Below are 25,698 nucleotides of genomic sequence, written 5' to 3'. Positions count from 1 at the left end.
TTTGTTACTTACACTCCTTTTAAGATTAGGGGCCTTACTTAGATCTGTGGATGGAATACTCAGTCACAAATTTGGCGGATATCCCATCTGCCGTATTACCATCTCCATAGGATACAATGGGATCATAATACGGCAGACAGGATATCCGTCACATTTGTGATGGAGTATTCCCCTCTGCCAAGATCCAAATCAGGCCCTAAGTCACACATTTATAAGAGCTGGGGTAGACTACAGAGAGGTATGGGTAGCGAGCAAAATAAAAAGCTAAAAGTGAAGAAGAGGAGCTAGACTACTGAAAAAATATGGAAATGAGCTGGCTTAGTGCAAATCAGTGTTAAACATGGTCACTGACTGGAAACCTATCTTGAACGGAACAAGTTATTTGTATGGAATACATTTGCACACATACCCAATATCCAGAATCACTGTATGGTGCCAAAAAGGCCTTTACTAAATGCTTTACTCTGGAGAGCATACATACCATTTCACAAGATACACACTGACACCAATCAGTACTATTCTTTAAGATTGTAATGTAAATAGAGATGGCACAAATCAACAGTCCTATAAAAAGGGAGTTAGTGCAATGTTACTGTCATACCATACATTATGATAATTGGAGTTATTAATTACATTTGAACCACGTTCATGTAAAGACCCAATCAAAGAAAAAGCAGAAATGGTTGTAAAGGGGAGGTACCAACTCCGGGAAGAGTAGTAAAAAGTTTAGGACTAAAAATTGATGCAGATCTGTCTATGGCCCCTCAAGTCTCCACAGTGGTGGGCTCCTGTATAGGCCTACTTAGGCAACTCAGGAAACCTGTTCCTATTCTCTCTGTTCCGACACTGCAATCCATTGTGTCCGCCAAAGTCATCTTGCGGCTGGACTATGGTAACGCTCTTTTATTTGGGTCTTCCTCAGAAGCTCCTTAGGAAATTGCAGGTGGTTCAGAATGATGCGGTCAGGCTGATTTTCTCCCTACCCAGGAGAACACGAGCGACGCCCCTTCTACAGAAGTTGCACTGGCTGCCCATCGAACATCGAGTGCAGTTCAAGTGTCTCTGTATAGCCCATAAAGCCATCTATGGAGAAGCCCCCAAATATATTTAAGACCGTCTGAGAAAGTACATCCCGGGCAGAGACTTGCGCTCCTCCAAAGCCTGTAAACTAACCCCACTGAGATTTAACCTTAAATCAAAGGGAGGTAGAGCTCTGTTGGTCCTCCTTCTTCAAACCTGGAACGAGTTACCTGCAACCTTGCAAAGGGAGCCAGTGCTATTGCCCTTCAGAAAGGCGTTAAAGACCAACTTGTTCAAAAATCGGCAATGTGGTCGCGGGCGGTCTACCGGTGGCTATCTGTTGTGTTCCTTTTCTTTAGAAGCGCTTAGAGACCAGTGGTGATTTGCGCTATATAAAACTTTAGTAACATAACATAACAAAGAGAAAAAATTAGACTCTGTCCTGGCCTTACATTATATACTATGTTTTATGACCATCTGGCAAGAGGACCAATTTACAGGACTGCATATCACTACCTTAGGGGTATACTCAAACATCACGGAGCGTCATTGGCATATGCATCTTGATCAGCTTACAAACAAAGACCTTCAAAGTGCAAAATGCTTAACTAAAGAATATGCGGGCTGGATTTGGCCAAAGACTACAAAAAGACAAAAGACATTAGAAATGATCTTGTGCCATGCAGAAACAAGGAACAAGGAGGATGCACAGGTATGTTTTCTTTGAAAGCAAAGTATTTTTCTTTATTCATTAAAACAGTGTTGCTGAGGGGTTGAGGGACATTAGACCCAGTTGGACGGTTACAACCCAACTGTGGTCTTTTTAATGCATCGGCCACAAAGAAAAGAAAAGCTTTTTTCGACTACTTTTCCAATCTGAGCAAGTCTCAGCAATTGCAGCTGTAAGCTATTAACACCTCTCTCTGAGAGGTTGCATGAATGCTGCCTGTTGTTCGAACTGCTGGATCTCTAGCTACAGTTCAAAGAGAGAAGTTTGTAGAAGTATGGATTACTTATTGTCCTTATGGGATTTTGGCCCCATTTTAACTTCATACGGAAATCCTGTAGAATCACAATGCATTTCCCAAATTTTTGCATCACATACTCTGTTAGTATGGTTGCTGTGACACAGTATACAGGTTGTTTTCCTTGTTGGTATTTACAGCCTTCTTTTTCGGACAGGTCAAGTAGAAGTGACCATGCAGACCATGGTCTCACAAACATGAACATTGTACATATCCACGACAAAAGAGCCCCAGGCCTGGCATAGACAAGCACGTCAGCATGGCCCAAGTGGGGCATCTCAGTAATCACATCTCGCCAGGCGCAAGCAACATATTTGCTGATCAAACACAGGTTTTCTTTCAGCTTGCAGTACGTACCTTCACTCAAAGAACAAAGGTATTCGGCTAAAGGTGGTCATTGCACATTATGATCCATCAAATTCTCACCTTACTAAGAAGAGCCATTTCTTTTAGTACGGGTTCTTCCTCAAGAAGAGTTCTTTCATTTACCCGAGGCTCTGTCTCTCTAAATAATGTGCCTCAAGGCAGGCAGTTTGACCACAACAGCACTAAGTCTACAGACAATGATATGCTTCTTTACTTTCGTTGTCATTCCAGACAAACTGAGGAGAGCTTGCACTTTTCCAGAAGTCTCATCTTTCCCAAGCTGACTCAGCCAGTTTCTGTGCTAATTTGAACTTACCTTATCCAAATAAAATGATATAAAGAAGAGTTAATAACCAGCTACAGTATTTGACAGACAAGTACAGTGTGATCTGTAACCTTTATCCTTTCCAGGCCGGATTCGGAAAGGTTACAGCCACAAAGAGACTTTTTTTTTGTTTTTTTTTAGAATTGACAGAGTAACTGTGTCGGACAACCAATTTTATTGGTGCCAGTTCCCTGATTAAGTTACAGCTTTCGGCAGCATTTGACATTGTTGACCATGATCTATCTGTTTCTTCCCTCCAAACTGGAAGCTATTTTTAAACTTGCATATAGCAACCAACCTTTCTAAGTTTTTCATTTGTTAACTCTCTTAGTCCCACCTACACACTGAATAATTTCCACCCCCTCAAAATCGAACTTTTAAACTGAAGTATCCTCATTATTAAATTTCAGTCACCCTTAACTTATGCTATCAGTTTTTGTTCACAGTAATATCCCCTCCTTGGGTGACTCCCCTCCTGAGATATCGATAAGAGAGGATTAGTTAGCAGCCCTGGATGACTTCCAGCTTAGAAAACAAAAGAACACACTAGATGCCAGTTCCAGGGACATGAGACAAAGGCCTCAGGGAAGTCTCCAAAAACGGCGTGAGCTTGTGATGTACTCCTTAAGACCTCCCGGAAATGGCTTCTACAATAGAGAGGGGCAGTTTGTTCAAAATCTAATGGAATTGAAAAATGTAAGCAGAGAAAGAACATAGCACCACACCTCCCATGAGCATTGGAGAAGTCAATAGCTGTGGTTTCTGCTAAACATGAGGATAATGCAGTAACTGCGTGCAGTAGTTAGTAACACACATGTGAATGTTTAGACCTTATGAGAGCAGGACACTAATGAACAGGCGCTCCGAAGCTCTTAAAATGTCGGCATTCTTTTAGAGAAGGTTTTGCGTATCCTCACTGGAAAGTCAAAGTTGCTGGATAGAAGAGAGAGAAGGATGACTAACTATTTCCCAAAAACTATTGGCAGCGCCATGAAATGCTCGTAATGGTGCATGATGGTCACAGCAAAATATTAAACTATTTAATTGAATATCACTGTTGACTGGAACAATGCCAAGCACTCTGTGCATCCTCAATATAAGAAGTTTGTTACCTCCATATCTCTAGACAGTCTACTTTTTAAGTACTATATGCCTCAAATGGAATACAATAGTTTAGAAAAAGCTTTCAAAATGAGATAAGGCTTCACTGACCATCTTCAACCTGGATATATTTATTAAATCAATCAAAGGGTCTTGTAACCGGATTATCACGGGGGACTTTAACTGCACGTTCGAGCCAATTGGCATGGAAGACAGGAACTTAACTAGCGATGAGGATGCTATTTGGGGTGTCCCGTCTTTAATGCTGGCACCAATTAAGAAATGGACTGAAGCTGCTCTTCAGTTAAAATGCCTAACTTTGGAGAGGGGGCTTTGTGCAGCTAATGGAAGAACTAAATAAGATAACAAAGGCAATCCCACTTATATTAGTGGGTTAAGAGGTAGTAGGATCGATTATGTTCTTATTAATCTAGAATTTTGGCAAAGGGTGAGGGACATGGAGGTCGTGAAAAGATCAGAGAGCGACCAAGATCCATTGTCATTGATATTAGATGTAAAATGTTGTTCGATATCGAGTGGTAGCATGGATATAGTAACAGCAGACGTGATTATGTCTCACGACTGCCGCAGGTTAAAGTGGGCACAGGTGTCCGAGGATGAGGACACTGACTCAAATCAAGTTAACGCATGCAGACTCCCTTACTGCCCTCCTGCTACTTGAGCCTTGCGAGGACACTTTTTCAGCCTTTACAGCAGTTCACAAGGCCCTGTTTGCCAAGCTGAGATCCTTTTTTATAAAACCCAAAACAAGAACTAATAGGCATCCTGTGCATAAATCAGCAACATGGTACGACGGGGTATGTAGGAATGCCTACAGGGCTTTATCTAAAGCAATAAGGGCAGGTTTAACGCAGGAGGTAAGAAAATTGAGACTTGAATATAAGGACACCCAACAACGGGCAAAGAAGGCCTACGATGAAAGTACATGGAGGGATTTGTTTGATATAAGTAATGGGAAAAACTGGTGTTGATTCTGGCAACTAATTAAGTGGGGTGGTGATAATGCTCGTCCAGCACCAGTTAATAATGTCCCCCCTGAAGCTTGGGTCGCACATTATCATACCCAATTTTCTTCGCATGCAAATAATCTTGGGCAGTACCAGTGCGTAGCCCCGGAGTCAGTTTTAACAGTCACTTTAGTGGAAATAGAACATGCTTGGATGGGGTAGCTGCAGATGTGTGTGGCTCTGTCTGTGTGTGTGGCTCTGTCTGTGTGTATGTGTGGCTCTGTCTGTGTGTGTGGCTGTGTGTGAAGGACTGTGTGGGTGGCTCTGTGTGTCTGCGAGTGGCTCTATGTGAATGACTGTGGGTGGCTCTGTGTGTGTGTGGGTGGCTCTATGTGAATGACTGTGTGGGTGGCTCTGTGTGTGGGTGCAAATGCAATAGGTCTCGCATTTGCGAGAGATTAAGCTATTGGCATTGTAAATGACATTGCCATTTATTTATGTTTTAAAAACAAAAACAAATAAAAATAATGTCATGAGCAATGCCAATAGCTCTAACTTAACAATGTCGAGACCATTGCATTGTAAATGCTTGTTTATATATGGGGATAATTTCAGCCCCATGCCAGGATTCTGGAATAGGGGCTCCTCTAGCCAAGCCATTGGCGAAAGTAAGAATATATTACAGCCAATTCTCCCTGGATGTGTTTCAATTTTCAGATTCCAAATGCACCCAGGAAATGGGCAAGAAACAAAGTTGAACAAACTGATGAACAAACCACTGATGTTCAAGGACGCTCAAGTCAAGGGATTCCTATGGTCTAAATCGAGAGGCCAGGGAGCATACGTTTAAGTGGAAAGTAAACATTTAAGGTGTATAAGAACTTCAGGCACAGCACACATTTACTGCAGGAGTGCACTTGTGTGAAAGACTACATCTACAATGTACAGTAACTCATGGCTAGAAAGCTCTGCGTGCGACAAAAGGCATAAACAAAAAGTAAAGAGAAAAATAGGTATAGAAAGGTACTAAAGCAAGACTATGTAAAAAGCAAGATGGAAAAGATCCTTAGGTATAAATGGAGACACTGAACACAGACTTGCAGTTCTTTTTGTCCAGCATGAACTGAAAAAAAGTAAAAAATCAAGGAGTATATATGTGGAAATAGTCAACTGCCGGTCACAGCAGGTCTTCTATACCTGTAATGTTCCGCACAGCATCAAGGCATGCAATACCAGCAGATGATAGGTTGGGGAAACACTGTTCAGGGTAACTAGTATTGCAAAGGGAAGCTGAACATCTTCAGATCCCCTAGTGAATCCTGCAAATCAGAGAAAGGTCTGTGATTTTGCACTTATTCGTCCTAAATATTACCAAAAGTAGTAATTTCATGATAAATAATTTTTCTTAAACAAAACACCCTTCTATTATATGGTATGTTTTTCTTATCAAATACTAGGTATTTGGATAAAGCGGATGCGTAAATGTACATTTACAGCACAAATTCTCCAGAGGAATGAAAGCATGATGCAAACTATAGCCACAAATTAAACTATAGATACACCAAGATCTAGGCAATGCCTGTTGGGATATTTTTTGCAGCCCATAGCAAGAATTATCGAAGAGACACATACTGAGTTAAAGGAAATATATATGTTCACACTGCAGTATATGTCTCATCTACACCCCTGAGCGTTAAGCAAAGTTACTTACTCTTTTGATCAATGTGCAGGTCATACAGAGGCGTTCTATAGATATCCACAGTGGACAGTGCACATCGAGAGAGGGGCACGTGATGGGAAGGACCAAGGATGAAAATTCTTCTTCTGGAACAATGAAAAAATAATTTATCTTCAAAGGCTTGCTTTACACTGATTTTAACCACAATCACAATCAGGATGGTGCAAGCTTAGAACACAGAGGGGCTTTTGAAATCAAAAATCCAAACCATCACCATACTGTCAGACTGCTAAAAACAATTTCTTAACACTATCGAAGATGTGTTTGATCAGACAGAGCAGTCTGTTATGCCTTTATGCTGATCCAGCTTTAAAAGATTTTCTTCTGCATTTAATCTCCAATAAGTCTACATAACCCTAGTATATGTCCCCACTCCCTGCTTGCCTTTTCATACCATCATAAAGTGCTGGAAGAGTTTCATTAAAGGTTTTTAAAAAGATCACAGAAGATGTGCATGAAAGAGGACACCTAAGAGCATGTAGTGTCCAGTACATTCATACATTGTGCCTTAAAGCAGGACCAAAGAAACCCAACTCCTGAATCTGAATGAAGTTTCATTATGAATTGGACCAAGAAAAAGTAGGCAAGGCAGGAGCAGTCTCGGTCTCAGAGGAGGTAGCGGTACCACTAATGGAGCTAAATTGATTATTAGTAAGCAGACCAATTGGTACTGGAAATTATGGAGAAGCCTTTAGGATACCAAATGGATATCATTTACTACCTTCATATTGTCACAGTTGAACTTGCAAACTTTTTACAGAGAAGAATGGTGCCCTAGTGTTTCAAATAATGCCAATCTGGAAAGCGCGAGCATGGTTTTGAGCATTTTGCCCCCGGCAATTTCATTGTGGTTTAGTGTACTTCATCTCGAAGGGAAATGCATTGACTGAACCAAGTAAAATGTTGAAGGATTTGAAAAGCTTCATGAAGTCTAGGTCCATCAAACCAGGTCCATTTTATTTTCAAAACTGATTTTATTTGGGGGGGCGGAGCTAGCCGGCAAGCGAGATGGCTGCCTGATCCCGCGGCTCCGCCATGCACAGACTTCAATATCCTTCATAATCCGCAAATAGCAACGTTAGAGGGCAGATTCCAGATTCCTCACACTGCCCAGTACGAGGAGATCGGGCAAGCGCCCCAGCGGCAGCGAGGGAGAGGAGGCAAGACTGCGTGGAGCTGCGGGGGCGTCCCCGAGGTACTAGGCCGGGGAGCCGCGGGCTAGAGTACGTCCAGTGCCCGTGCGGCGTAACGAGGCGTGCGGCCGCGGACTGCGCACGGTGCCGGTCCGGCAGACACTTCTCGCCCGGGAGTGAGGGGCTTACCGGAAGAGCTACGAAGAGCTGCGGCATCCCACGCGCCAAAGTCCATCGGCGCGGGGCCATCTGAGACTGCCCCCGCACCCACTTGACTTTACTATCGGACGGAGGGGAGACCCGGCCCCTCCCGGAACGTCGGGCGGGTGGGGGCCCGACCTTGGCTGGCTCGGGGGACTTCCAGTGAGCTTGACAACGTCAAGGGCCGGCATGGAGGCTCCTACCCCGACCTGCTCGAGTGGGGGGGCAGACTCTCCTTCGGAGGGGCTTCGCGCCATTTTCCCCATTCACGCTTGGCAGGCCAGTGAGGCATCGCGCTCTTGAGGCTGAAGACGGAATAGTGCCTGATGTGAGGTGTGTCCCCTGGTCGGAACAAGGTTGGAACATTTGATGAAAGGGCTGTGTTTCAACAATTGAATAAGTAGATTTCTACGAGGTGCACTGTTGTCCTTTTATACACCCACCACCAGGGGTGTCAAAACTAGCAAAGATTGCTAATATCAAGAACCAAGAGAAAACAGGTCAGTCAAGCACTCTCACAATTGTTTAGCATTTCAAACGATTGTTATTATCATTCCCAAGTTCTAAAGTCAATAGAGCAAATTGTTCCATTGACAGTTATGCTTCACTTCAGTAAGTGTAAAGTTCATTTGCAGAAAATAGATGTTTTGTCTCATGGAGACTTTTTCAAGGCAAAGGATATTATGAAGGGATGTTAGAAAGACGGGTGGAGTGACCTGGATTGTTAGGATCGTGCCCCCCGGATTATTTTATTCGGACTCATATTGATTGCTTGACTTTCGATTTCATCTATACCTTTGCTGGGAGACAAGACTTGTGTTAAATTAACATCCCTTCATAATATCCTTTGCCTTGAAAAAGTCTCCATGAGACGAAACACGTGTCGGCGGTGTGAGCTGGAAAACTTTTAATGTGTATGAAATAAAGAATTTGAAGCCCAACATCTTGTTTGGATCCGTATTTTGAAATCTATTTTCTGCAAATTAACTTTACACTTACTGAAGTGAAGCATAACTGTCAATGGAACAATTTGCTCTATTGACTTTAGAACTTGGGAATGATAAGAACCCAAAGTAAGCTGCCCTTTTCGCAGAAGCGGTTGCTACAGCAGAGCCCGATAACGGAGGATGGCCCTACTACGTGGTCAGAGGAGGCTCGGGGCACTGACTCAGACATTAAGGCCATGCTGCTCTCCAGGGAGCAGGGCATACAGACCAGTATCTCAGCCCTGGGATCAAAGATAGACGCTATGTCATACAGAATGGACCGAATGGCGGAACGGCTAGATAAACATGCCGAGAGACATGATATGGCCGAAAGGAGGATGACTGAAGTTGAAGAGGCACAAACAGACCTAGACACGGCGCAAAAAAAGACGGAGAGGCTGATGCAGGCCCTGCAGGACAAGACAGAAGATTTGGAGGCGCGCTCGCGGCGCTGCAATCTAAGCATCACGGGCCTTCCGGAGAACACATCTACGGGCCCTATGGGGCGCTTTGTGGAACAGCTGCTCACGAAACTTTTGGGAGACGGAGTGTTCTCAGCCATGTTTACGGTAGAGAGGGCGCATAGATCGCTAGCCCCTCGACCGCAGCCTGGAGCGCCTCCGCGCCCTATAATAGCCAAACCACTTAACTATAGGGACAGGGACACTGCGCTCCGTCTGGCGAGGTCAAAACAACAACTGCAATATGAAGGGTCCGCCATTTCGCTGTACCCAGATTTCAGAGCGAAGGTGCAGGAGGAGCAAAAACAGTTCATCCCACACAAAAAGCGTCTAAGGGAGATGGGCCTGGACTATGCCTTGCTGTACCCGGCCAAGCTGCGCGTCAACAGAGGAGGCCATTCCCATATCTTCACGGATCCCAAGGCTCTACAGCAAGCGATGAAGCGTTGGTCGAAGGAGCAGAAAGCGAGCACTGAAATGAACCCTGAGGACGATGAGAACGATAGCCGGCTGGACGATCAGGATTGATCTCTTTCATTGACCGATTGATAGCCTTGCATCTGAGCTACGATGTCCGGGAAAGGCCATGAACAGCTCTCCCCTGGAGGAGTGATGGGACAACCGACACAGCTTACGAAGACTGCAAGCTATACAGATAAGTGGTTCTGGGAGGGGGGTGGTACATGGCAAGGGAGGCTACTCTGGTTACATTACAGTACACAGTTGATTCCTGCGCACACTGGGATTTATCACACGAGTCTTCTCTTTGACATTCAGTGGCGACTTGCCCAGAATTGGGGACATTCACTGGACAGGGACTTGAGCGCGCATCGCAGAGGCGTGGCGCACAACAGACAATCTTAACAGTTATGGAAACGTTGCACTAATTGAGGTCACTGTGCATGGCGGGAGCGGGTGGAGGGACACACAAGCGTTCTGAGACATAGGTAGAGACTATGACACCTGGCTACCTAGGCCCCCGCGCGTTAAGCACACTGTTGTGGTGGTTGATTAAAGTTGGGGTGGGATTGCTGGGGAGTGGGGTGGGTGAACTACTACCGGACCGGGTTGGGGTGGGTCTGCTGTGGGCGGGGTGATGGAGAATGGAACTATGGGAGTTAACGTTTTTGTGGAGGGTTGACAGGGTAGGGGGAGGGGAGGGAAGGGTGCAGTTCGCAGAATGTTCGCTGGCTCATTCAGATAACACGGGGAATGCTTGCGGTTTCGTGGCCCTGAGCTCTTGTATTACTTTACATTGCCTCCGATGTCCAGTGCCCCTGTGACGGACTTGGAAAATCCTGTTGATACCCTACGAGTGTTGACCTGGAATGTCAGAGGACTGAATGATCACAGGAAGTTGAGGAAGGTGCTCCACTATTTACGGAGACACCACATAGATCTGGCTCTCATACAGGAAACCCACGAGCAAGATGTTACAACACAGAGGCCTGGCGGCGAACTCTACAGTGGCGGGTTTCACTACACACTCTAGGGGAGTTCTGACATGGGTTAATCCACGTTCCAATCTAGATCTGCGGCTGGTTCGAGCTGATACTGAGGGTCGCTATTTAATATCAAGATGCATGGGGAAGGGACATGACTTAATTGTAGTTAATGTATACGGCCCGAATTATGACTCCCCAGACTTTTATGCCCAGCTAGCCCTGAGCTGTAGAACATATGCCACAGCATACATGCTCTGGGGGGGAGATTTCAACTTAGTACTGGACCCGGACTTGGACAGGTCCTCTGGGCCCATACGGAAACCGGCTGCGGTGACTCTTCAGGCTGAGCTGCTGACACTGGACCTGATTGATGTATGGAGAAGCAGAAATGCGGGCAGGGGTGGGTACACCCACTACTCATCCTTCCATGACATACACACCAGGATTGACTACTGGTTGGCCTCTCACTCCATCACTGACCGGATTTTGGCATGCACTGTACTTGTGCGAACACTATCTGACCATTCACCGATACTACTGGTTCTTGAGACACCGACTAGCAGGATCCCCCCGTTCACATGGCGCTTCCCCCCGTATGCCCTGTTAGATGACGCCTTTAGAGGGGAACTGGCAGAGGAAATTGACCTCTTTTTTGAGAAGAATATAGGATCTGTGGATACTTTCCACACGGTTTGGGAAGCGTTCAAGGTCTTCATTCGCGGGATTGCTATGACCAAACATTCCAGTGTCTTGAAGGCCATACGACAGCGGCTGCGCACCCTGGAATCTCAATTAGCCGACCTGGAGAATCAAGTTTTGATTGACCCAGACCCCTCTACAGCAGATAGACTACGATCCCTTATCTCGGAATTCAATGAGGAGGCGGATAGGGAGGTTTGCTATATGGGGAAGTATGCCTCGGCTTGAACTTATGGCGAGAGCGAGCGACCTAGCTCGCTACTAGCCAGAATTTTGCGCAACACCAGGAGGGCCCCCAAATTGACTGAACTTGTCACCTCAGGGGGGAGCACGGTCACGACAGACGTGGAGATCATCACGGAATTCCGTGACTACTACTCCAACTTGTACACTACTAAAACAGAGGATCTAGAGTCGGACATGGACGACTACCTAGAGCATATACAGCTACCGTTTTTGGCTCAGTCAGACAGGGAGTTCCTAATGTCACCTATACAGGCAGACGAGATTTCTGACGCGTTGACTAGCATGCGTGTGCACAGCGCCCCCGGGATAGACGGCTTGACGGTGGGGTTCTACAAGGCATTTAAGGATAAACTTATTCCTCACCTGTCTTCTTTATTCGACGAGATATGCGAGGATGGCAGCATGCCCCAAACGATGAGAGGCCCTATTGGTTACCATCTTGAAACCTGGCAAACCCTCTAATGTCTGCAGCTCGTATAGACCACTATCCCTATTGAACGTCGACGCCAAGCTTTATGCCAAGGTTCTGGCCACTCGGCTATCCCTTATCGCGCCAGAGATTGTAGCCCCGGAACAATCTGGCTTCGTGCCTGGTAGGAACTTGACCTATAACATACGCACAGTGTTAGGCACTTTGCAACATGTGCGACAGGATGCGAAAGCTGTCGCAATTTTCTTGGATATGGAGAAGGCATTCGACTCTGTAGAGTGGCCGTTCATGCGGAGGGTCTTGCGCAGAATGGGACTGGGAGAGCAGTTCTTGCAGATGGTTGGTGCGCTGTATTGGAGACCTACGGCCAGGGTGCGACTGGGGGATTGGGTATTGGATCCTTTGAACATCAGCAGAGGCACGAGACAGGGCTGCCCCCTATCCCCGTTCCTATACGCCCTCGTTGCTGAGCCACTGGCGTGCGCGCTACGAGAATATCACTGGCACCGGGGGGTTAGTTTCCCGACATATAAAATAGTCATCTCGACGTACGCTGACGACACATTACTCTATGTGCGGAACCAGGAAGTGAACCTATCCCCAGTTTTACGAGAGGTGGTGCGTTTTGGCTCTCTCTCGGGCCTAAAGATCAATTGGGAGAAATCAGTGGTGTTTCCGTTGACCCCGGTGACAGACCGCTTTGACATGGAATATCCTTTACACTGGTCGACGGACTCGGTGCGATACCTTGGCATAATGATCCACACGAACCCAGAGGTGCTATTCCGTGAGAACTATGGGGCGGCTTTCAGTAAATGTGAGGACGACGTGGAAAGGTGGTGTAAACTCCCACTTTCCCTGATGGGCCGCATAGCCATCATGAAGATGGTGATTCTGCCGAGATTTCTTTTTCTGTTTAACACTCTGCCCATTATACTCTCGAAAGCCTTCTTTGTGAACCTAACGGAACTTATGGTCCATTTGGCCTGGGGTGGTAGGCAGCCGCGGGTTAAGTGGAGCACGTTCAAGCTCCCGTACGAGCTGGGCGGGCTCGGCGCGCCTGATCTTGAGAGATACTATAGGGTGGCCCAGGCCACAAACTTGCATACGTGGATTCATGGCGAGAGGAACATCCCCCACGTGCGGATGGAGCAGCTCTTTGCTGACCCCCTTCCGCTCCCTGCCACGGTCTTCACCTCTGTTGGCCGTAGAGTCGGAGTACTGGACTCGATAACGGCTACAAAGCATGCCTGGAACTCGTTGCTGAAAGCCAGGGGAGGAGAATTGCTCTACTCCCCCTCGATGGCGGTGGAATGGCTGCAGTGGCTAGCTCCCATCGAGGACAGGAACGTCATCCGAGCCTTACACGAGCTGGGGCTTAAGACTGCGGGGGCGCAGTTTACGGACGGGAAAGTTAAAACGTGGGACCAGATTGTCCAGGGAGTGGATAGCCCGACGCTGCTACCGCGGTTTCAGTTTCACAGAGTCCGAAGCGCCTTGAAGGACGTTCTGGGCCCAGACCTGGAAGAGCCGCCGGACCTCCCGGAACTCTCACATGTCATAGCCACTGAATCGTCGCGACATATGACAGCGCACCTATACAAGGGCATTGCCTCCTATAGGGCGCAGGAACCCTCTAAGGCACGTCTGGCCTGGCAGAGTGATCTGGAGATCGTGATAGACGACTCTATGTGGACATATTGCTGTATCAACACTAGGAAGCTGTCACTGAATGGGCGTCACAGGTTGATACATTTTAAATTCTTGCAGAGAGTGTACTACACTCCAGAGCGCCTACATCGTTACGGTCTTCGGCAGTCCCCTGAATGCGAGCGTTGCCATGCGCCTGTAGCGGATTTCCTACACATGGCGTGGGGTTGCCGTAGGATACACGAGTTCTGGGTGGCGGTCATAGCAGAACTAAGCGAGATACTGGACCATGAACTTCCGGTCGATCCAGCCTTAGCTCTGCTGGGCTATTCAAAGGCATTACCGATGGCATACAGGCGACTGACAGATATGGGACTATTACTGGCAAGACGTACAGTGGCGCTGTGCTGGATGAGGGGGCCGACACCGACCAAGAAGCGGTGGGCTAAGGATATGGTATACTGCTGCACGCAAACGGAACGCTACAGTGAGCTCCTCCCTCCCACCAGCAGACCGAAAAACTTCTGGGGCCTATATAACACTTTTAGACACACTAGAGAAGACATGGCGGACACACAGCGGGAAGAAGTGGAGGGTGCGCAATAACTCACACATAGACGATAGACCTCTGTGGGGTCAAGGAGCGGGGGGTGCGTTGGTGGCCTGCGGGGAAAAGCGGTGGCTGGGTGGAGTATTGATACTCGGCTGCCCTGTAGTATGAGGTCGGCGGTGGCACACACGGGACACTTCCCAGGGAGAGCATGGGACACACACGAGACATTCCGAAGAGATTACACTTGGGGCGGGGGATACGGACACTGGCACACGATGCAACGTGGCATTTCTTGCAACATGAAGGTCAGCGAACTGGTTGTATAATGGGGGGGGGGGGGTTCCTCGGGGTTTTTTTGGGTAAAGGGGGAGAGGGGAGTTTACCTTAGGTCGGGAGGGGGGTATCTTATAATATAAAATACACCTACATTTCTGAACTCTGAGAATACGGTCTACACGGATCGACTGCTATACTAACGTGGTCTCTCACATATGCACTGTCACGGCACCTACAGTTCCTAGCGGTTTCAATGCCTTCCCTAAGGCTCCCTTGCGCCGCCGTACCCCAGGGTTGACGGCACATGGCTGTGTACTGATAGCTGCATGATTATTGAATACATCTGTTTTTATCGCATTGCCGGACCGAGGGGGTTGTAGGCAGTAAGCCGTGTATGTTCCTGTCTGTTTTATTACAGGTGTTAAAAAAAAACTGATTTTATTTACCAGGCAGCGAGCATTTTACCTCTACAGATTACTTTAAATATACAAAAACTGATGGGATGGTAATGGACAAGAGGGCCATTGCCTCCTGTACTTACAGCCACAAACTGTTTAATCAAAACTGTCTGCAGGCATGAGCAATTGGAAGCTAAAATCATTGCAGCCATGTTGAATAATAAAGGAAATGTGGCCCTCTAAACCGCATTTCAAAGATCTGGTACACTGCACACCTATCATGCACACAAACCAACTACATGTGGTAGACTGACTCTGAAAACAAAAGATTAGCATGTCTGAAGGGTTTGCCAGAGGTAAACAATAAGGCGGACAACTCTCTATAAAACGATGTGCCATCATCACGAAGCTACCAATGCCAAGTAATCCTGCCAGTCCTTTGACAAAAATTATTGACATTATGCATTCTTGCGGAGACAAAAATATCAAGCCAGGGTTCTTTCTCCCCATTGCTGAAAGATGCTCACAACACCTCTGAGTGTAACTGTCATTTGTGATCCTCGAAGCGTTGGTGGCTGTGTTGGTCTGCCCTGGCGTTTAGAGATCACGCCATGTGGTTCATCATCAGAGAAGTGCCCTGGCAATTTAGCCACTTTGAGGCATAGAGATTCTTGGCACAAGAAGCAAAACCCTAGCCCACCCTGCTTGTAGCAGTAACACATGGCAGTGGTGTTGCCTGTGAAAATCCAAATGCACCTCCCTTTCATGGTAGATAGGAAGAGGTCAATGCCACGTGGCTTGCATGCAACTCCAATAGATTGTTGTCAAGCTGTGTTTCCGTCGGAGACCACAGTCCTCTGATCTCCATTCTTCCAGATGGCCCCCCCAATCAGTCACCACTGTAAGCTCTGGGTGGGGAAAGGAGAGGGGTCTGCTACTGGGTCAACAACGTCAAGCAACCACCACTGTAGGTCTTTTGCAGTCTTCTCCAAAGCCTGGATAAAACACAACAGGTTTCCATGGTGCTGTGGCCATTGGGACTTCAGATCTTACCGCAGAGCTGACATGTTCAATATGAAATTTTTTATCAGCGGGATTTAGTATGCCAAAAGTCCTAGTAGCCTCAGAGGTATCCTAACTGAGATCCAGGACTGAGGTTGAAACATGGTGATCATAGTTCCAATGTCCTGATCTTTCTGCTCTGAGGTGAGTGAAAGCAGAGTGTGTGCCCAGAGGGTCTGCCTCTGGCACGGACTACGTTGGGGGATCCTCCCACGCACATAACCCACCGCAGACACTCCTGGAAACTGCGGGAACACAGCAACAAAGTGTGGAGCCACTGAGGAAAATAACAGCTCTGGGAGTCGCAGCAGCCTGATGGTAGGAGGACAGCAGCCCCCAACCAAGACTCAGACTTAACCCAAGTTGGTCTTTTTGATTAGCACATATCTACAAAGAAGAACAAGCACCTTTTGTAATTTTTCCACTACCTCCCCCTTGCTTTTTGAAGGATCTGTTGATACACCTCCTAACGGTCCTCTAGTTCTTCATGCAGGAATAAGTGTGGGAATTTAATATGCTATCATTCAGCCAGGCACTGACCCTCCAGTCCCTCAAGTGTTTTCCAGAACTCCTCCATCCAGTGGTTGTCTAGCTAGCAGAGAACTAAGGCGATTACTTCGTTATACATTTTTATGCCCAGAAAATAGCATGGCTTACTGTACAATTAGTGATTAAACTTCTAGAAGAACTGGAATTCCCCATTATTCAGGAAATGACAGATCTAGTCCGCAATAGACAAATGTAGTTTTAGGAGTTTGTGATAGACCCTGGATTATCAATGCTGCAGGTGCCTAAAAAAACGAAATGGTTACAGTAAAGAAGAAACTACGGCAGATACCCCAGTTCCTTCACTGAAGGCACAGTTAGTTATGCACAAGCTGGATGGTAAGATGGCTACCTTATTTATATATATTTTACTAGCTTACCCGTCGCACGCTGCTGCGATCTCAGAAGAAAGGAAATTCAAGGAAACTTGTTATGATAACATTGAATTTACATTGGGTCATTGTTATTGAAACTTATTCATTTTATTTTAGAAAACATTTCTAAGTGTGGCTGGAACAGTGCGTCCTCGATTGGCTTCCAATCTTGATTCTTGTCGCTCTCCTGTTTCATTCTAGCGGGCTTGAGCAGTGCGCAATCGATCTGTTTCCAATCTTGATTCTCGTTGCTTGTTCGTTTGAGAAGAACGGGCTTGAGCAGTGCATACTCGATCTGCTTCCTATCTTGATTCTCGTTGCTCGTTCGTTTGAGAATTACGGGCTTGAGCAGTTTGTATTCAAACAGCTTCTAATCTTGCTTCCCATTGCTCGTCTGTTTCTGAAGCTCGTAATGGCTTTTTCTTTCATGCTTCTGATGTAGATTGACCAATCGATTTCCGTTTGGGGGTCATAACTGTCGACGATGCTCGTAAATTCGCTGTCTATTTCAGTATTCGAAAGATGAGGGCCCTGGGGGCCGATTTGTAAAAAAATGTTTGGACAGAAACCTTCGCGGGAGTGTACTCAACAACTTCCCAAAGTTTCATGGCGATGGGATGAATGGTGTACTAATGCATAAAGGACAGACAGACATACTTTCGTTTTTATATATATAGATTTACCTTACTGGGAAAGATTGAAAAAGCCCACAAGATGGGGTGAGGAGATTAGATCCAGATTTGCTTGCTATAATAAATAACTGGATCTCTCTAGCCACTCACAAAGATCTTGGAAATGGAAAAGGTGGCCAAAGGAAATGGGATTGAACAATTGTGAAGTGAAGTCTGGCTAAGTGCAAAGGTCCTTGTGTCTTCTACGCAATGCATATTGTGTCTTCATGGAAGGAAGCTAAAAGTCTGTTCCATTAGGAGGGGCCATGTGTGGCAAGGGACACTTCTTACGCCATGATCGATTCAAGGACCACAATGGCCGTCAGACAGGGTGTTAGTTGCCAGGATCAAAGCCATAGTAACTCCTCCTTCCTGTCAAGAGTCAGATCCAATAGAGAATGATAACCAGGACATAGGGTCTTCTGGCTTTATTCATTCAGGCGTTTGTCACAGAGGCTCAAGTTTCTATATTTATAGCAGCGTCTGTCTCGGTACAGGACATTGGTCAGTTGGAGGATGCAAGGACACAAATTCTGAGGTCGCTGGACCACAGAGGCTTGGAATGGCAGGACAAACTTCAACTTATCACCAGACGTCCTTCTCAAATAGAATGCCAACCACCTATGTGCCAGGGCTACAATATGTCAAAAGTTCATAAGGACAAAATCAAAGAAGAGCGTGGATTTTGCCATGTGTTATTGGTACTTCTGCCTGGAAAATGGGGTCCTATATTCAAGGCAGAAATTCTCTCCAGGAGAGCCAACATGGTCCTCAACTAAATCTCTATTTCCAAAGGGACTCCAGAGGCTATGGATTTGGGGGAGGGATTTATACTGTTCATTGTCCCCATTTATACAGATGTAAGTCAATCTGATTCTGGTGAGTGCCTGGTCATCTCCCACTATTCTGGGAGCTTCCGCTGGGTGCTAAAGAGGAGATTTGGGATGGATTTTTCAGTCTCTTGGATTGGTGAATTTCAAGGATTGCTGTAGGTAAAAAAATTTAGCTTGTTAGCATGGACGGCGGAATCAGGTCATCAGGCAGCTTTCATCCTTGACCAGGCTTAGGCAGCCAGTGCACATAAAAGATATGCAGAAGTGCTTGTCATGTAAAAAGGGATCTCATTCACATGGGGGACAAAGTTATTCAGGCCCTGACTTTTTGTCTGAGTTAGCGCATTCAGGTAGGGGTGCTCATACCTTGAGCTTGTGTCAGTCCGAGATTTTGTGGGTCATGCTCGGGTGCTTAAGCTAAGAAGGAAGACGTAAGTATGCAAGGTGCTTAAAAAAAAAAATCAGCATTCTTAACTCAGCTCAGTACTGACACGCCCAGAGATGGCACATCAGCAAGGGCTGGTTTCAGTTGCCAGATAACAAACCTTTATCTCACAAGGGGTTGTTTTTCAAGCTGACCATTTAGCTTTTCTCGATTTTCTGTAGGCAAGTGTTGGATATACAAACCTTGAACTTTATTCTGGATGGGGTGATATTTAACTTCCAGGAGAACAAAGTCCAATAGATAAGACCAATAATTTTGGGCCAGTTTTTGTGGAACTCTAGAAGTTGTTTTTGGAAAGATGCTTCACAGAACATGAGAGAATAGATAGTATTTGGAGCTGATGAGGTGTAAAGCAGTTTTTGATATTATTATCATCAACTCTGGCATGATGGATAAGGCGGACAAAGCAAAAAGCTGGTATTTCTGCTCCCAGGGGGTTATTTGTCTAGCAGAGTGATGGCCTCTAAGGCTTTCACTTATGGTCCTAGAGTTGACAATACTTTTAGGTCAGTAAACAGATGCGAGGCTATGCTCACCAAGTATTTTATCCAAATCTTGGATTTATAGAGAAGAAGGGTTCCTTCACCCTAGGAGTTGTATATGTAGCTTGACAGCGCCCCTGGTGGGCAAACACGCAGAATCACTACCACCACCCCTTTTCCCCTCCCCACCATCGGTTCGGGCTTCCAAAGAGATTGAAACAAACAGGCAACTTCTTGTGGTGTGCCCTTCATCAGTATAAAAGTGAAGTCAAACTAGTTACGCCACTGCAATATTTAAGCGCAGGAGCGATTGGAGGAAAAGTTGCATATAGTCTCAGGCCCTTCGTAAGTAGGCAGTAAGAAAGGGGAGATGGATGACTCGTTCCATTGTCAAGGGGCTGAAGTTCCTTCTTCTGCGTTCTGGGACTAAAGACGTATACTGACAAAGTTGGAAACCAGCAACCCTCTGGCAGTCACAGAATTGAGCATTAGGATGGAGAATACAATAAATAAGTTGACTGAATTCTATAAATTATGCAACAGTTTAGACTATCAGCAGTTTGAGATTTTTATCTCCAAAATCAATACTTGAGCATAGTTGAAAAGAATACAGTGCCATAAAGACTAAGGTGTATAGAGATATGCATAAAACTGCCCTGATTTCAGCCTAGGATCCCTTTGTCCACATGCAGATCACAAGGCACCTGCTTGAATTAGAAGAGCCACCATATTTATTGAACAGAAACATGGTCTTCAGACACATGTACTCAACAAGACATATATGGCCAAAATGTTCAGTGGCATAATAATGTCTAGGGTACCTGGAATGGTGTAAAAATGAATACGAAAATGTTGTTTTTCAAATTTACAAATGTTTGTACTCTGCTAGGACCCATTTACTTCAACTCAATACTGCTTCACACCCAACTTTCTCCATTTGACATTATACCAACATTTCTATACTCTTGAACTGCTCCTTTACTTCGCTATTTGGGCTCCCTTTCTCAAGTCGTTTCCTGTAGATTGGGTCTCGAGGTACACACTTCATTCCCTTAGCATACCCCCTTTTTGCCTACTTAGCTGTGCAGAGTAAATACTGGGGTTGTCAACAAGACACTCAATGCAGAGAGTCAGCATAAAAACCTGACTTGATGTCAATTTCTGATGTCTGCCAACAATAACGCAAGCAGCAAACTAAGGAGGAAATGAAGGCTATGTATTTAAACTTAAATTACTCGCCTACTGCTGTATTAATGGTAAGTGGAACAATATTACCAAAAGTCGCACTGATTCTGATAAAATCTCTGAAAACTTGAAGAATTAATGAAGATATTTAATATCCAAGCATTGCCAAAAGTTGTGTTGCATGCAACAACGACTGCATAGGGATTTTTAAAGTGAGGAAACATATTTTATTTTAATTCTTTGTGTCAGAATATTTTTCAACTAATAGAAAAGATAAAGATACTTCAAAAGAATCATTTCTTATGATTATCATGTCAGAAAGTTTTGACACTAGACAAAGGGAATATTGATTTGCCGTTCCTACCAAGCTGCGGTCAGTTAGGCAGTTGTGTTTGAAAGTATGAGCACATGGAGAATCACTAGATTAATTAAATAAACAAATAGGTTTGTTATTATTAAGTTTTTCACCTCTTTTGTGGTTTTCAGGTGGTTTCTTTCGCCAAGACAAAGGAAATTTGCATTCATTTTTTTTACATTATGCCTCTCATGGAATATCAATGCATTGCCGCTTCAGTAAGGCAAACGGCCCCGCAGATGTCATTTACCTGCAGGCATTCACCCTACAACACAGATTTTTTAATTTCTTTATACTGGAAAAAATAACTATCCAAACACTCTTATGGAAATATTAAAAGATTGAAAAATGAATAAACCTAAGTTAAATAACTTGGCCACGCCTCATACAAAGGGATACGCCCAAAGTAATTTACAGGAAGGTCATTCCTGTTGTTTCTAATGATCAAACAAACCTACTTTGGTTTGTATGTATCAACCCTGTAGGGCTGTGGGTCAAACAACTTAACGAATACTATGCAATGAGCCTTGCGATACATTTATCTATATTACTTTCAAGCGGTAACATAGTTGGACAACTGAGATGCTACTTACGTAATAGACGGGTCAACCTGCTTATATGCATGGGCAGCACACGACCCGCAATATGTGTATCCTGCATGGCTAAAAAACAAAAACAAAGCATATGCTAGCTTTGGTGGCACGCTAAAATAAAAGTATACTTTTTCATTTTAATTATTAGCAGCCACAGCATTTTGAGCAGAAATGCCCAACAAAAACATTACTTGTACATAATGCAAAGAGCAAACGGGGCATTTAAGATACAACAAAAAGGGACAATTGTAATGAGAATCAAGTGCACCATTGCACAAATTCCAACAGCGAAGTATTATATATATATATATATATATATATATATATATATATATATATATATATATATATATATATATATATATATACACACACACACACACAGTAAGAAGCTGGCTCTGTATATACTATACCAAAGTGAGGTATAGTGTACAAAGAGTCCAGTGGAACCTTAAAGGTAGTCAGAGGCAAAGTTAGATAGCACCTCACCCTCGATTTGTGGCAGTGTGGTCGAGCAGTAAGGCATGATCAGAGGACAGTGTTAAGCATTTGTTGTACACAGTCAGCAAATTAATTCCCACACTCAAAGACTGAACTTCAGACCAATTGCTTTTGGTATAAAAATATTCTTTTAGTTATTTTATTTTCTAGAACCAAGCAGCCTGGCACAGGTAAGCAATACATACTTTATAGTAATAATGCAGTTTATAAACGGTTTGAATTGTAATTGCATATGCACTTTGTTTTGACTTACAGTATGGTTGAAGAAATGCAATACTTTGTAAATACAGTACTTAGACTTGAATGGGCTTTTCAGTAAAATACCAGGTAAGTTACTTTTTGAGTTACTTTTCTTACAGAGAGTAGTATACCTAGATACTACTCAGGGCATTTCCTGTAAACAGATAAGTAAAATCGTTTTTATTAAACAGTACAATTTTCAAGAAATTCTTTAGGTTTTTAAACTCCAGGCTTGGAAACTTTTCCAAGAAAAACAGTCAATGTTATCCTATGGAGGAAAATAGTGTTATCGGGTTAAAGGTAAGTATTTGGTAGTGGGAGTTGAGGTTCTGGGGGTAGACTCAGGGGTCCCCCAGGGTCAAGGATGCACTCTTGTTACACCCTCAGCGGCACTTGGGCGGCTGGGTGCAGAGTGCTGGGGCCCAATGTTATCCAATGGGGGATAGGGGGCCTCCGGTTGGTGGCTGCTGACGAGCAGACCACAAGGTTGTGGGAGCCAAGCTCCTGATGATAGGCTCAGGGCAAAAGGGGGTCCTGTTTAGCACAAAAAGTGCACCCGCATTAGTGCAGAGGCGGCTGGGTGCAGTGTGCTGTTTTGGCGTCAGGTGCCCTGTTTTCAATGGGGATTTTTGGTTTTGGTTTCTAGCTGCAGGCTCGGTCCAGGAAGACTTCCGGGAGGAACAAACTGCTGGGCAGTAAGTTGGAGGGCTCGGGGACATAGGTGCACCTTGGGTTCCGTCCTCCAGAGCGCAGGGCAGCTGGATGCAGGAGTGTCTTTTGAGGTCGGATTTCACCTTACCGGGCCACTTGCGGTTGGTGGTGGGGAGTCTCCATACAGAGGCTGCAGGAGACATTGGGGAGTCCTGGAGCGGTTAACCCACAGTGGACTAGGACTCTGGGGCGCTGGGGGACCTCGCTGGGGCCGGTGGGCCACTCGAACTCGGGCCGTAGGCGACGGGTGCTGTGGTGGTTCCAGGCATCCAGTTTCTTTTTCCTCAGCAGGATCAGAGTATTTATTTGAGGTTTCTTCTATACAGAACTGTTGTTCACAGGAGATACAGTCTTTGTTGAAGGTAGTCAGTCCTCCCAAGGGTTCTGAAGGTCCCTGGCTGCAGGACAAGACTATTTTTGGCGCAGGATCTCTGGAAACTGCAGATGGGCTGGGGCCAAGTCAGCTGTTCTCTGCTGTCTCCTCTGGTGGGCGTCTACTTTGGTCCTTTTTCTACTTAGGTTGCGGTACTCTGCTTTCTTGGTTCTGGGCTGCCCCCTAAATACTGTATTTAGGGGCATTTTTGGGGTCTCGAGGTTAGTACCCAGTAGGCTACTGACCTTATGGTGATTACACCCTTGGTGTGCTCACCCCACATGTGGGAGTAAGCACAATCCCTAATTCTGATTGGGGAGTGCCTGCCGTCTGCAAGAAGGCGGGCACTGAAGAGATTACTTCACCTCGCCTCCCTCACCTGAGGGGTGGAGTTGTGAGAGGTGGCACACCTTCTGGGCTGGCTAGTTTTTCCTGCCAGTCTTCCCGCTGAAAAGGAGGGGAGACAGGAAGGGGGCTTGCTCTTGATAGCAGGAGAGGCTGGGGGTGGCATCACAAAGGCTGCCCCGCCACAGATGGCTCTTCCTGGCCTGGGGGAAGTGCGAACACACTCATCCCAGGAAAGGCTTTGTTTCTGGGCTCAAGGAGTGAAGGCTCCCACCCTAAGGGGCCAGAAATAGGTCTTGAGGTGGCAGGCTGATGTATACCAGTTAGGGAATCCACCAGAGGCTGGTCGTTTTTCAGGGGGCATCTCTAAGATGCCCTCTGTGCGTATTTATCATTAAATCTCACACTGGCATCAGTGTGTGTTTAATCTGCTGAGAAGTTTCATACCAAACTTCCCTGTTTTCAGTGTAGCCATTATGGTGCTGTGGAGTTAGTAATGACAAACTCCCAAAACCATATACTCTTCAGTACTAATCAGTAGTCTGGCAAAAATGTGGGGGGGTTACTGCAACAGAAACAAACACACCTACCTACCTACCTACCAACCGGTAGTTATAGTTAGAACCTAGTTTACAAAGGAAAAGCATTTCTTTTGCCAAGAACTTTGGTGCCATTTGACGAATCATCATGAAATTTTCAAAACCAGTTTGCTTCTCACTTCAGCTGCTGTCTTGAATGTTGCAGGGTGATCGGTCAAGCGAGGACCGAGAAAAAGCGAAGGCCTCAAAACGGTGTTTCCCCAAGCAATATCCCATAGGGACTTTAGACACAACTACAGCCCGAACCACTGAAAGGAATTACAACAAAGTTGGCAGAATTGTTCAGTAGTTTTAGAAATCCAAATTTGTGTATGTAGGGACATGGATGCTTTGCTGATCTTCCTCCGGTTCACGAATCCACGTGCCAACAGCAATGCAGTGATTGACTGGCCGCAATCTGAGAGGAAAGTTGCGGCTGTCATATTGCTTTTCGGACTCTGTTCTCTGCAAGGAAAATAAAGTAAAAAAGTGTAGAAGGGGTCAGGGTAGAGGTACCCTGGGAGGGACCCTCATTTTTAAGAAATTGATCAAATCCAGAATTTACCATGGCAGAAGGCATGGCTTCTCCCCGGATCCAGTGCCCAATTTGAAGAGAGAAAAAAAATTCACTCACAGATCCACACACCTACTCGCACACTCACTCACTCACAAAGCCACTCAAAGACCCTCAAAATGACTCCCACACCTACTAACAGACCTACACAGCTTACACAAACCCACACAACTACTCACACACCTATACAGAAACACACACCCACCCCCAGTACCTCAGAACGACTTACACACCAACTCACAGGCCAACGCAGCTTTCACACACCCACATAGCCACTCACACGGCCACACACCAATAGAATCACTAAGATCCAAAAAAACACTCAAACCTACATAACCACTCCCACACCCACTGACAGAACCACAATCAGTCACACATGCAGTCACACACCCACCACATACTCACTCACTCACACTAGCCAAGGAATATAGCATGCTAAAATGCATGCAATCAAATCACGTTCCTTAACAACACGGTCGATACAACAACCGCATTGTTAGAACGCAGTGCCATTACAACGCAAGTCATTACATCGACTAGCAGTGGAAGGCGCTCTAACATTCGGAATAGTATAATTTACTATTCCAACTCTAGCCTACGCAACAGTAGGGAAGGTGTTGGAATAGTAAATTATACTATTCCTTATGTTAGACAGCCATCTACTGCAAGTCGATGTAATGAATTGCGTAGTAATGGCATTACGGTGTAAAGGTATCAAGGTCTAATGACCGCGTTGTGAAGATTGTTTCCCAAACCAGGTTGCGGGGATGTTATAGAAATAACATTAACAAAACATAGAAATTTACAGA

At 45.5% G+C, this 25,698-nt stretch overlaps 1 protein-coding gene across 1 annotated transcript in view; it reads right to left on the bottom strand.

The window, feature by feature from the left end:
• The window catches only part of MEMO1 (mediator of cell motility 1), a 143,604-nt gene that overhangs the window by 86,784 nt on the left and 31,122 nt on the right, over positions 1 to 25,698 (bottom strand). Inside the window, exons 3-4 of the mRNA XM_086927475.1 lie at positions 21,568 to 21,636; positions 6,517 to 6,629 (exon numbers count right to left, since the gene is read on the bottom strand). Of these exons, the coding sequence (XP_086783601.1) occupies positions 6,517 to 6,629; positions 21,568 to 21,636 (182 nt within the window). The remainder of the gene's footprint in view (positions 1 to 6,516; positions 6,630 to 21,567; positions 21,637 to 25,698) is intronic.

The sequence above is a fragment of the Lissotriton vulgaris genome, chromosome 6 (assembly GCF_964263255.1).
Source record: "Lissotriton vulgaris chromosome 6, aLisVul1.2, whole genome shotgun sequence".
Classification (NCBI taxonomy): Eukaryota; Metazoa; Chordata; class Amphibia; order Caudata; family Salamandridae; genus Lissotriton; species Lissotriton vulgaris.
Note: the sequence above shows the minus strand (reverse complement) of the source record. Positions and strands in the feature narration are given on the sequence as shown.